This window comes from Natrix helvetica (assembly GCF_964273705.1).
Source record: "Natrix helvetica genome assembly, chromosome: 5".
NCBI lineage: Eukaryota > Metazoa > Chordata > Lepidosauria > Squamata > Natricidae > Natrix > Natrix helvetica.
Window position 1 is genome coordinate 146,423,393 of NC_138551.1, and position 11,554 is coordinate 146,434,946.

Sequence of the window (11,554 nt, forward strand, 5' to 3'; positions counted from 1 at the left end):
TAAGCTGGCTTGTTTTCTTGCGGACGTTTCATTACCTAACTAGGTAACATCATCAGTGCTAGGTTAGCATTGAACATGTTACCTAGTTAGGGTCATGAAACGTCTGCAAGAAAACAAACACGCTCAGAGAGCACCAAGGGCCCCTCATTTCAACCCTGAGCTTCAAGTATCCTTCCTTCCTTCCTTCCTTCCTTCCTTCCTTCCTTCCTTCCTTCCTTCCTTCCTTCCTTCCTTCCTTCCTTCCTTGTCTTTGGTACTAGTGTGATGTTGTTACCTAGTTGGGTCATAAAACATATGCAAGAAAACTAGCCAGCTCAGCACCAAGGACCTCTGACTTCCACCCCATGGGAGAGGCACTTCTCCTGAGTCTCGCTTAGAGACAGGACCTAGACCTGTCATGGCAAACCTATGGCATGGGTGCCAAAGGTGGCATGCAGAGCACTCTCTTTGGGCATGCACGCCGCTGCCAGCTGCTCTGGAGCACCTAAAAATGGCCAAACCCCAGGCCATTTTCAGGTCCTTTCTGGGCTGTTTTTCGGGCCAAAACCGGCCCTGAAAAACAGCCAAAAAAGCAGCTAAAAATGGCCTGGAAAACATCCTGAAAACATCCCAGAAAATGGCCCAAAAAGAGGCATGCATGTGCCGGCCAGCTGGTCTTTGTGTCTTTGGCATGCGTGTGCCAAAGGTTCACCATCACTGACCTGGACGGTCCTCTACTGCAACCTGGCAATTAAAACAGAAACGCTACATTAGCCAAAAACAAAATGCATTTGATTAATTATGGGGGAGGGTCTGGAAGAAAAAGGGGGAGTTGTCCTCTCCCGCAATGCCAAACTCTCCCTTTATTCCCCTAGGGAACACCATCACCATGCCAACCGCCGCGGGGGCCAAAAAGCGCTTCTGGATCATCGAGGACATGTCCCCCTTCGGCAAGCGCCGCAAGACCCCCTCCTCGCGCAAGATGCTGGACGAGGGGATGATGCTGGAGGGCTTCCGGCGGTACGACCTGTACGAGGACTGCAAAGATGCCAACTGCCAGTTCTCCCTCAAGGTCACGCACTACCACTGCACCCGGGAGAACTGCGGGTACAAATTCTGCGGCCGTACCCACATGTACAAGCATGCCCAGCACCACGATCGGGTGGACAATCTGGTGCTGGATGACTTCAAACGCTTCAAGTCCTCCCTCAGCTGCCACTTCCCCGACTGCCAGTTCTCTGGCAACAGCACGCACTTCCACTGCCTGCGTTGCGGCTTCCGCTGCACCGACAGCACCAAAGTGACGGCCCACCGCAAGCACCACGGCAAGCAGGACGTCATCAGCGCCGCTGGCTTCTGCCAGTTCAGCTCCAGCGTGGACTGCGAAGTGCCCGAGTGCAAATACAAACTCAAGTGCTCGCACTTCCACTGCACCTACCCCGGGTGCAAGCACACCGTGGTGGGCATGTCGCAGATGGACTCGCACAAGCGCAAGCACGAGAAGCAGGAGCGGGGAGAGCTGCCGGCCATCTCTCCGGGGCCCGAGGGACTCCCGGCCGTCCCCATGGAGTATGAGGCCCAGAGTGCTTCCGTCAACCTGGACAGCTCCCTCAACCTGAGCACAGACGCCAAGAGTTCCCTCTTCTTCCTGCAGAACGCGGTGGGCGTGGGGCTCAACGACTCCGTGGACCTCAGCCAGAAGCCCTCCGAGGGCACGGGTGGCCTCCCTTCCGCCCCGGGGGAGACCCTGGCCCCTGCCGCCAGCAAGCACTTCCTGGCCAGCTGTGGCAACGTGGAAGAAGAGGACGACTCTTCCCACGACGACGATGACGAAGAGGAGGAGGAAATGAACGAGGATGATGATGATGAAGAGGAGGATGAGGAGGACGACGAAGATGAGGAAGAGGAGGAAGAGGATCTGAACACTGATTCGGAAGAATCGCTCCCTGACGCGGAGGGCCTGCCTGCGAAAGACATTAGCGAACTAGAGGTGGCCGTTTCCTCCACTGCGGATCCCAGAGACGCTTCCACGCCTTCCAGCGAGACAACCTCAGCCCCAGCCCCTTAAGGAGCAGCCACACAGCAGCGGTGGGCGTGGGGGTTTGGCCTAGGCGAGCAGAGAAAGCAAAAAACTGCATGGACAGGGGACCTTGCTGTGTTGAGGGGGAGAGGCAAGAACGAATGCTAGAACGGCCAGCGAGCAGCAAAACTGACTCTATCCCAGAAGGTGCGCGAGAGGCGGAGGGAAGCACTGATTCTTGGACCACACACAACACGGAGAGGAAGCAGCAGTGACAGCAACATCCTGGGGATAGGGCGGGGTGGGATAGGGGGCAGCTGGAGGACCCATCTGTTGGGGTGCACATGTTTACAGGGGGGCAGCAGGCAGAGCATGGTGGTCCCATGATGCAGACGGACTGACCCTCCCGCTTCTGGATGGATGTGCTCCCCGTGGCAGGAAGTGCCCTGCCCCTTCTGACCCCGCTTTAGGCGGGACGGTTTTTTTAACCCTTCGACTCCGGTGTGTGTTCATTTGTCCTCTAATACTCCTCCCATTCTCAGGGAGACGGTGGGGGGGGGCAGGCAGCTAGCATCTGGCGGGGGATATGAGTAGGGATGAAGAGCGTTAAGTCATACAAAATATAGATATATCTATATATCTATAGATGTAGATATAGATATATATATAGCGGCAAAGCTGGATTAGGTTCTGCTAAGCTGCGAGCCGAGTCCTTTTTGCCACTGGGGGCGGGAAGTGGGGAAATTAGGGAACGGGGTGGGTTCCGGTATCACTTATATTCCTATTCCTTTCTTCTCCTTTTCTCCGGCATCAAATGAATGGGAGAAACGGGTGTCTCAGGCAGCTGGGAATGCTTGGAACAGTGGTATTTATTATCAGTTGTGGTTTTGTTTCATTTTTTTTTAAACAAAAAGCAAAAAAAAAAAAAAGAGAAGCAGGGGAAAAGACAAAAGGGATCGATCCAGGCTGAGAATGAAATATCAGTCATAATAATAATGATGATAATAATAATAATAATAATAACGTTACTAATTTTTCTAAGGAAGAAGGAATTGCTTTATAATGTGAGCCTCTCCTTCACTGGAGCAGAGGTGGGTTGCTACCATTTTGCATCGGTTTGGCCGAACTGGTTGTGGTATTTTGGCCTTGGTTGCCCGAACCAGCAACAACACAGGCTGGCCACGCCCCTGAACTGGTTCTCCGTTTGGCAATGCCATTGCCGGAATATTTTCTTACTAACTTTTTCATGTTCTGCGCATGTTGCAAAGCAAACCAGCAGCAACCCACTCCTGCACTGGAGGGTCCCCTTCTGGTCGATCTTGGGGGGGGGCACATTGAAGGAAAGGAGGCACAGCTCTAAGCACCCCAACCTCTGGAGGGTGGGGGGAGAGCCAAGGGGCCAGCCTGCAGAAAGGGAGAAGAGCTGGCCACGGGCTCTCCCGGATGGGCCTGAAGGTCTTTCAAACCCAGGACCCTTCAGCCCCACCTTGGCTCCGTTGCTGGAGGAGGAGCCGGAGGAGACCCAGGCCTCACCCGGTGTCTTCCCCTGAAGGCCTCAGCCAAGGCAGGGGAATCTGTGGCTCGCTCTTCTGGACGCATCCGGGACGGGTGGGTGGCAGAAATTCAAGTCTTTCCCAATCCAGAATTGAGACTGGGAAGACCAAGTGCTCCAGCCTCCCCCTATCCCGCTCCCGAAACACCGGGGAAAGTCCGGGCACATCCCAGCCGAGGAACCTGCTCAACACCCCCCTCCCCCCCCAGAACACATCCTCGGAGGTCTTTTCGCTTCTGATACTTGACAGCCGAGGTTTTTTGTGTCGGCGATAGCTCTTCCCCTTCCTGTGTCTTGTTTCTGTGCTGTTGGGCTCCAAACAAAACTAACAAACCAAGAAAGGAAAGCCAGAAGTCGCTTCGCAGTGCAAAGAATGAGAATGTAATCCAGGAACTTTAGTTAAATGTAAGGCTAGCAAGGAAGGAAAGAGGATTGCAAAAACTGTTTCAGGTGTCCCAGAAAATGATGGCCGTGTTGCATTCCCGCCCCTCTGTAAAAGTTAATATATATATATTAGAGAGAGAGAGAGAGAATTGGAGAGTTATAGCTAGAAAAAGAGATTGTCGGAAATGGTGTAGGGTCTCCTGCTTGAGCGGGGGGTTGGGGGTGAGACTAGATGACCTATGAACTCCCTTCCAACTCTGTTAATCTGTTAAAAACGAGAAGGAGCTGTTCAGATCACACACCGAGGGTCCGGTGAGAAGCCACCTGGAGAAATGGGCCTTTGGTTTATCTCCAAAGAACAGGGTCTCCTGCTTGGGCAGGGGGTTGGACTAGATGACCTGCAAGGTCCCTTCCAACTCTGTTCATCTGTTACTCTTGCCTCCAACCCTGTGATCAAGAGGCAAAAGGGAGGATGCTTTTGATCCATCCTCATGGACAAAACACGGACCACTCAGTATTTCAATTTGGCATTGAAAGAAACCAAGATATTTTGTCATGTGAGGTTGTCCCCCCCCCCACCTCCATTGATAGCAGATAGATTTATGGTGTGGCTGGTAAAGGCAACGCACAGAGTATTGATTGTATTTTAAAGGGTAGCATCAACCATTTTGGGGCAAGGCAACCCTTCTCCCCATTCTGAGTTCCTCACGAAAGGGCAGCCCACCAAAACCCTCCTAGTTGGGCGTGGCCTGGCAGCAGGGCTCCAAACTCCGGCCTGATCCCCTCTCGGCAAACGCAGTTGAATCCAAAAGGGGCACCACGAATGCCAGGCAGTCGTGCGGCTTCCCTTCCTCCTCCAAAGGCTCAAGGCTGGGAGGACCACGAGTCGGAGCGACTCCACCGCTGGGGCTCAATTGGGCGATGCCCAGATAAAAGCCCATCCATTCCTGCTCCTCTTTTTTTTTAAAAAAAAAAAGCTACTTGGGTAGCTCCCCCCAAAGGTGCTATGGAAAACCTCTAGTTTGCAGTCCCGTCTTTGGAAAGGGTGACTTAGCTCTCCACTCCACCCCACCCTGAGCCCCCCAGGTACCTTGAGAGAGAGGACTCAGTGGTCCTCCGGACTTGAGTAGCACACGTGTGTGTGTGTGTATGTGTGTGTGTGTGTGTTTACAAAACTTTGCGACTTTCAAGCTGTTGTAATATTTCTCTCATGTCTTTGGCAATAATATCTCCAGCCACTTCTAGCCAGCGGCCTTTAGCAGCCGCGAAGAAAAAAATTGGGGGTGGGGGGGCAGTCGGGCTCCGCAGCCATCCGGATTCAAAAGGGAAAGGGCGATTTGGACACTCCCCCCCCCGCCAGGCTGACACCTCTTTAAACCGAAGCTGTATTGTCCCGGGGGGGGGGGGGTTGTCACCTGAATCAAATGGACATCCAAACGTACCTGTTCTCCTTTGGGATGTGGATGGCTGCGGGGGCCCCTAAACCTTAAACAGCCTTCTGGGCATACTGGTTTCTTCCATGCCCCCCCTCTCCTCCCCCAATTGGACACATGAAAACCCGAGTTAACGGTGCATCTATCTACTCATTCCTGTGCCTAGTTCCAGAGTTTGGAGCTTTTCCTCCACTTTAAAAAAAAAAGTATTTTATTTTAACGGTTTTGTTAGGAAACACTTAATCCGCACCCGTATCTTGCTGCATTCTGGGCGGAGAGTCGGTTGAGGAGAAAGCACTTAATATACGCAGGCATGAGTGGGAAATGTGTAAGACGAGTAACACGCTTTTAAGTGCTGGGATAGACTTGGGCTTGTAATTTTACCGGAGAAGCCAGCAGTTTAGGAAGAGAAGAAGAAAAATATATACATAGATATCCGACAAAGGCACTTGAAGTTTCTTTTTTGTCCTTTCTTAATCTGTTTTGTCACCCAGCCTTACCTGATCTAATACCCTGTTTCCCCAAAAATAAGACCTCTCCACGGATAATAAGCCCAATCGGGCTTTTGAGCGCATGCGCTGAAATAAGTCCTCACCCGAAAATATAGTAACACAGCAGCGGCTTTGAGGTGACCACGCTCAACGCCTCCTGCACCTCAAAAATAATAAAACCTCCCTGAAAATAAGGCCTTCCCGGATAATAAGCCCAATCGGGCTTTTCAGCGGATGCGCTAAAAACAAGCCCTCACCCAAAAATATCTGAACACAGCAGCGGCCGTGAGGTGACCACGCTCAACGCCTCCTTCACCTCAAAAATAATAAGACCTCCCTGAAACTAAGAACTCCTCAGATAATAAGCCCAATCGGGCTTTTCAGCAGATGCGCTAAAAACAAGCCCTCACCCAAAAATATCTGAACACAGCAGCGGCCGTGAGGTGACCACGCTCAACGCCTCCTTCACCTCAAAAATAATAAGACCTCCCTGAAAATAAGAACTCCTCAGATAATAAGCCCAATCGGGCTTTTCAGCGGATGCGCTAAAAACAAGCCCTCACCCGAAAATATCTGAACACAGCAGCGGCTGTGAGGTCACCATGCTCAACGCCTCCTTCACCTGAAAATAAAACCTCCCTGAAAATAAGGCCAAGCGCTTATTTTTGGGGGAGGGGGGGGGTCAAAAGAAAATAAGGCCCTGTCTTATTTTCGGGGAAACACGGTATTGAAAATATTTACTCACTTCAATTATGTAATAGATGTTTTTCACCCCCACCCCGAAAAGCTCAAACCCATAAACGGCCCCGAAGGGGGGGGAAAACTCCCAGTATGACCAGAAGGCATTGGGGGGGGGGCATGCAGAGTGTTTCTGCCCGCTTGGCACATCGGCAGCTTCTAAAGTGTGCCTACCAGCCCCCCCCCCGAAATCCCACCTTACTATATATACTACTTTCTGGTTGAACATGAAAACGGTCGTTTCCCCCCCCCCCCAGCTAAGAAAAGTTTAAATAATAATAATAAACCCCTCCCTTCCGAAAAGGATCCCGAAAGGCACCCACATACATAACAAGACATAGGGGGGGATTTTATTTTATTTTTTGTGAGGGGGGAGACTTCTAGCCTTTTGTAAAATCCATATTGCACACTAGGACTATAAGCCATTGCTAGCTCATTTTGAATTTTTTAAAAAAACGTGTACTTTTTCTTCGGTTGTTTTTAATTATTATTATTATTATTTTTCCTTTCTTTCTGTGTGGGGGATGGGGCAAGGGGGAGGGGGAGAAGTGATGCTTGAAAACTACAAGTTGCGCTTTTTAATGTTTTATAAATATGTATGTGTATATATATATATATAAATATATATATATATAAAATATAAAATAATACGTATGCACATATATAACGTGTGTGTGTATATATATATATATCTATATGTATATACCTATATATATATATAGATATATAGCTATATATAGGATTTTGAGACAAAACAAAACAAAATAAGGCGGAAAGTTGAAAAAAAAATTAATCCTAACGACAGGACTGTGTGCTCTGATTTTACTTGAATCTGGTCTCCTCAGCACCTACGTTATTAAGAACTGAATATTTTTCCACTTGAATTTAGTGCTACTAGAAAATTTAATATATGTGTTTTATTTATTTGATATTTTTTTTTTGCATGACTGATGCAAGGTTTGACATTTTCACTCAATAAAAACTGGAAAAAGCAAAAACAAAACAAAACAGGAAAAAAAAGAGCCCAGCAATTATTTCTATTGGTTTGTGATGGTTTTGTCTGTTAACTGGTGGCTCGGATCCTGTTTCCATTGGTGGAGCAGGCCCTCTGTCTTTTTGGGGGGGCGCGCACACAATCTATTTCCTCCTACTATGGGGAGAGGGAAACACTGGGCATCACTTAGTTTCCCCTAAGGAAAGCGCATGGGGAGGTGAAGAAACACCCCCCCCCATGCCACATTTCCGATCAGAGAGGTCGGCAGTTTGGCGGTTCGAAACCCTAGCGCTGTATAACGGAGGGAGCTCCCGTGACTTGTTCCAGCTTCTGCCAACCTAGCTGTTTGAAAGCACGTTAAAAAAAATGCAAGTAGAAAAATAGGAGCCACCTTTGGTGGGAAGGGAACAGCGTTCCGTGCGCCTTCGGGCGTTGAGTCATGCCGGCCACATAACCACGGAGACGTCTTCGGACAGCGCTGGCTCTTTGGCTTTGAAACAGAGATGAGCACCACCCCCTAGAGTCGGGAACGACTAGCACGTATGTTCGAGGGGAACCTTTACCTTTAAGTAAGAGAAATGGGGGGGGCAGCATTCCCCCTCCAGGAGGCACACAGGATACCACTTTTGTCCCCCAAGGTAAGGAGAAGTAGGGGGGCATCCTTGCCTTGGCACCACTCAGTTCCCCTTAAGGAGAATGGTGGAAATAGCCAGGGGGAAAGGGGGGGGGAACCAGTCTCTCCCCGCCCCCCGCAATGCTGTGGCTGGTGGAGGGGGGGTGTTCCAGGACCCCTAAAGTGCAAAGCGGGATTCTGCCAACCCCCCTCGAGGGGGGCTGAAGGGAGACCACCCAGGAATCCCTTTGCACTTAGGGGTCCTGCCGCCTTGGCCAGCCATGGCATTGCAGGGACGGGAGGGGCAGAAGTTTCCAGGGGGAGGACACACATATCCTGAGCCCTGTAGTGTCATGGTTGACAGAGGCCGGGCTGCCAAGATTCATAAGTGTGACATGGTCCCCCTCCCTCCCTGTGTTGGGAAGGGCCCAACCAAGGGAGGAAGGGGTCACCCTCCTCCCTCCCGCCCTGGCTGGGCCGTTCCCAACACCAGCGGTGGGTGGGGGCTGAAGGAATCCTGGGGAGGGGCCCCTGCAAGCTTCGCCTTCACCGTCTAGGACAGTGCAGGGGAGAGGTTTGGGGGAGGGGAAAAACACTTTGCACCCAAATGTCATGGATGGTGGAGACCGGGAACCCCCCCCCAAAAAAAAAAGGCCCTTCCCAGGATTCCTGGGGACAGGTCTACCTCCAGTCATCTGGGAAAGACCCAGGCAGGCAGGGAGAGAGGAGTCAAGCAAGGAGCCAGCCTTGAATACGCGGCTGTTAAGAGCCCCACGAGGGGCTCCCTGCTGGACTTTTTCCAAACTCCCCGCCTCTATCATGGGGGAGGGGGGTTTCCTTACTCCTCCCAGGGACCGAAGGGGATCCCAGAGCTGCACACTCGGCCTGGCCACGCATCTACACGACCCTGCGAAGCAAGCCAGGCACCCCAAGGCCAACTGGTCTCCATCAAGACTTAACCTGAAGAGCTGTTCTCTCGGCCGAGTGGAGGAGCAGGGGCCGTTGGGGGGGGGGGCAGGATGCCCTCAAAGGGAAGATCCCATTCCTTGCCCTTGTCCCTCGCCACCCACTGCCCACCCGTTTATCAGGGCACCAGAAGCGAAATTCCTACCCTCTACAACACCACTTCCTATCCCCGGTGTGGGTGCCTGCTGCTCTCCCAACATTTGCATCAAATGTGCAGTTGTGAAGTACACGCTTGGGCAGATTCTCCTGAAACCATGATGGCGCAAACCTACGGCACGCATGACAGAGTTGGCACACAGAGCCCTCTCCGCGGGCACATGCGCCATCGCCAGCTACTCTTCTGCTTTCCGGCACGCATGTCAGCTGGACTTCCCAGGTACCAGAGCACCAGTAAACTGCCCCTAAAAGCCCCCCAAAAGTGTTTTTAGACCATTTTTGGCCCCCAAAACAGCCCCAAAACCAGCCTGAAAACTGGCATGTGGGCACCAGCCAGTTGATCTTCGGGTTGTTCCGATTTGGCCAGCCGGTGCTGAAAAAGTTTGCCATAACCGTCCTAAAAGATATCAGAGAGGGCTAGAAAATGCTTTCTTAGAAAATGCGCTTCCCCCTTGTATCACCTCCCCATCCCGGGGGCTCTGCTGTTATTTCCCCCAAAACTCTCCCAAATCTCATGACCTGACGCTACAGTTAGAATATCTGTAGCTCAGGATTGAACTGCAGGGTCTCGGTGTTCTCCGAGCTTGGTGGTTTTCTTGCAAGACGTCTCATGACCAAGCTATCTAACATCATCAGGGCTAGAAGGGAGTGAGGTCTGCAGCGGGGAGGAGGGGGAAGAGAACTCTGGGGTCCTTGTTACTTTCTGAGCTTGGTGGTTCTCTTGCAGACGTCTCATTACCAAACTAGGTAACGTCATCAGTGAAGGCCAGTAGCAACGTCTGCAAGAAAATCACCAAGCTCAGAAAAAGGTTTCTGGAGCAGGTAGGCTGAGCCTCTGATGGAAGATCTGGGATGTGTGTGTGTGTGTGTGTGTGAGAGAGAGAGAGAGAGACAGAGAGAGAGACAGAGAGAGAGACAGAGAGAGAGAGAGAGAGAGAGAGATGGGGGAGAGAAAGAGAGATAGAGAACAAAAGAGAAAGAGAAATAAAGGGGAAAGAGAAAGAAAGGAAGAGAGAGAAAGAAAGAAAGAGAGAAAGAGCAAGAGAGAGGGAAAGAGAGAAAAAAGAAAGAAAGGGGGAGAGGGAGAAAGAGGGGGGGGAGAAAGAGAAAAAGAAAGAAGAGAAAGAGAGATAGAGAAAGAGAAAGAGAAAGGGAGAGAAAGAAAGAGAGAGGAAGAGAGGAAGAGAGAGAGGGAGAGAGAGAGAGAGAGAAGGCATGACTAATTAGAAGCCTTTCACACATCTTGCGTCCCCAGAAACCTGCTGGGAGGATTTCTCAAGCAGTAGGAGAAGCAGAGAGTAGCTACGGTGTGAAGGACGAAACTCTTCCACAAATGCTTACCTTCTCTGGCCTGGCCTCAAAATTCACCTCGATTATACGAAAGGGGATTTTTTTTGGGGGGGGGGGGAAGCAACTCGACACCCTTCCCTTTTGCACAGATTAATGTCCTACCTCGCTGCTACTCCGGGAGTGGATTAATCTGCATAGTGGAAGGCCATGATTCAATCATAGTCAAGCTTTATTTTAACAAAAGGCAAGCTTCTGCGTAACACTTTCCAATTTCTGTAATAATTTTCGCTGGCTTTGAACCAACATTTCAGCACAAATGAGGCTTAAGATTTAGGAAGACATTTCAGTTTCGTTCTCTATTCTTCTCTTCTGAAGGGGGCAGAAAAAAAAATAACCTACTCCTATCCATGCAAATCACAGACACCGTCATTAATACTATGTCTTTAAAAAAACCGCAGTCCTTACTCTGGCTCTTATAACCAAAATCACAAATCTTGCTTTTTGTTTTTAATTTATTTTTTTCTTTTCGGCCCTGCTGAAAATTTAGACTCAGTGACTCTGTAGGTGCCAATCATCCACAAACTCTTATTTATTAGAATATCCCAAATCAAACATAACGGCAGCTTTGGGTGGGGAAAATCCCAAGGAGGTCCAATTTTCACGCTGGCTCTTTCTTTGCATATTAAGGTCGCTGGCCGGATTTGATGCTGACAAAAATTATGGCTTTATAAGTATTTAGCGTATATAAAGGATGCGGTGGCTTAGTGGCTAAGGCGCTGAGCTTTTTGGTCAGAAAGATCGGCAGTTCAGCGGTTCGAACCCCTACAGCTGCGTAACGGAGTGAGCTCCGGTGACTTGTCCCAGCTTCTGCCAACCTAGCAGTTTGAAAGTATGCAAGTAGGCAAATAGGAACCACCTTTGGTGGGAAGGTAACAGCG

General features: G+C 50.4%; 1 protein-coding gene across 1 annotated transcript in view; it reads left to right on the forward strand.

Annotated features, from left to right (window-relative positions):
• Positions 1 to 7,611, forward strand: part of CASZ1 (castor zinc finger 1) — a 149,209-nt gene extending 141,598 nt beyond the window's left edge. The window contains exon 17 of the mRNA XM_081955524.1: positions 855 to 7,611. Coding sequence (XP_081811650.1) covers positions 855 to 2,047 — 1,193 coding nt within the window. The 3' untranslated portion in view covers positions 2,048 to 7,611. The remainder of the gene's footprint in view (positions 1 to 854) is intronic.
• The last annotated feature ends 3,943 nt before the right edge of the window (positions 7,612 to 11,554 follow it).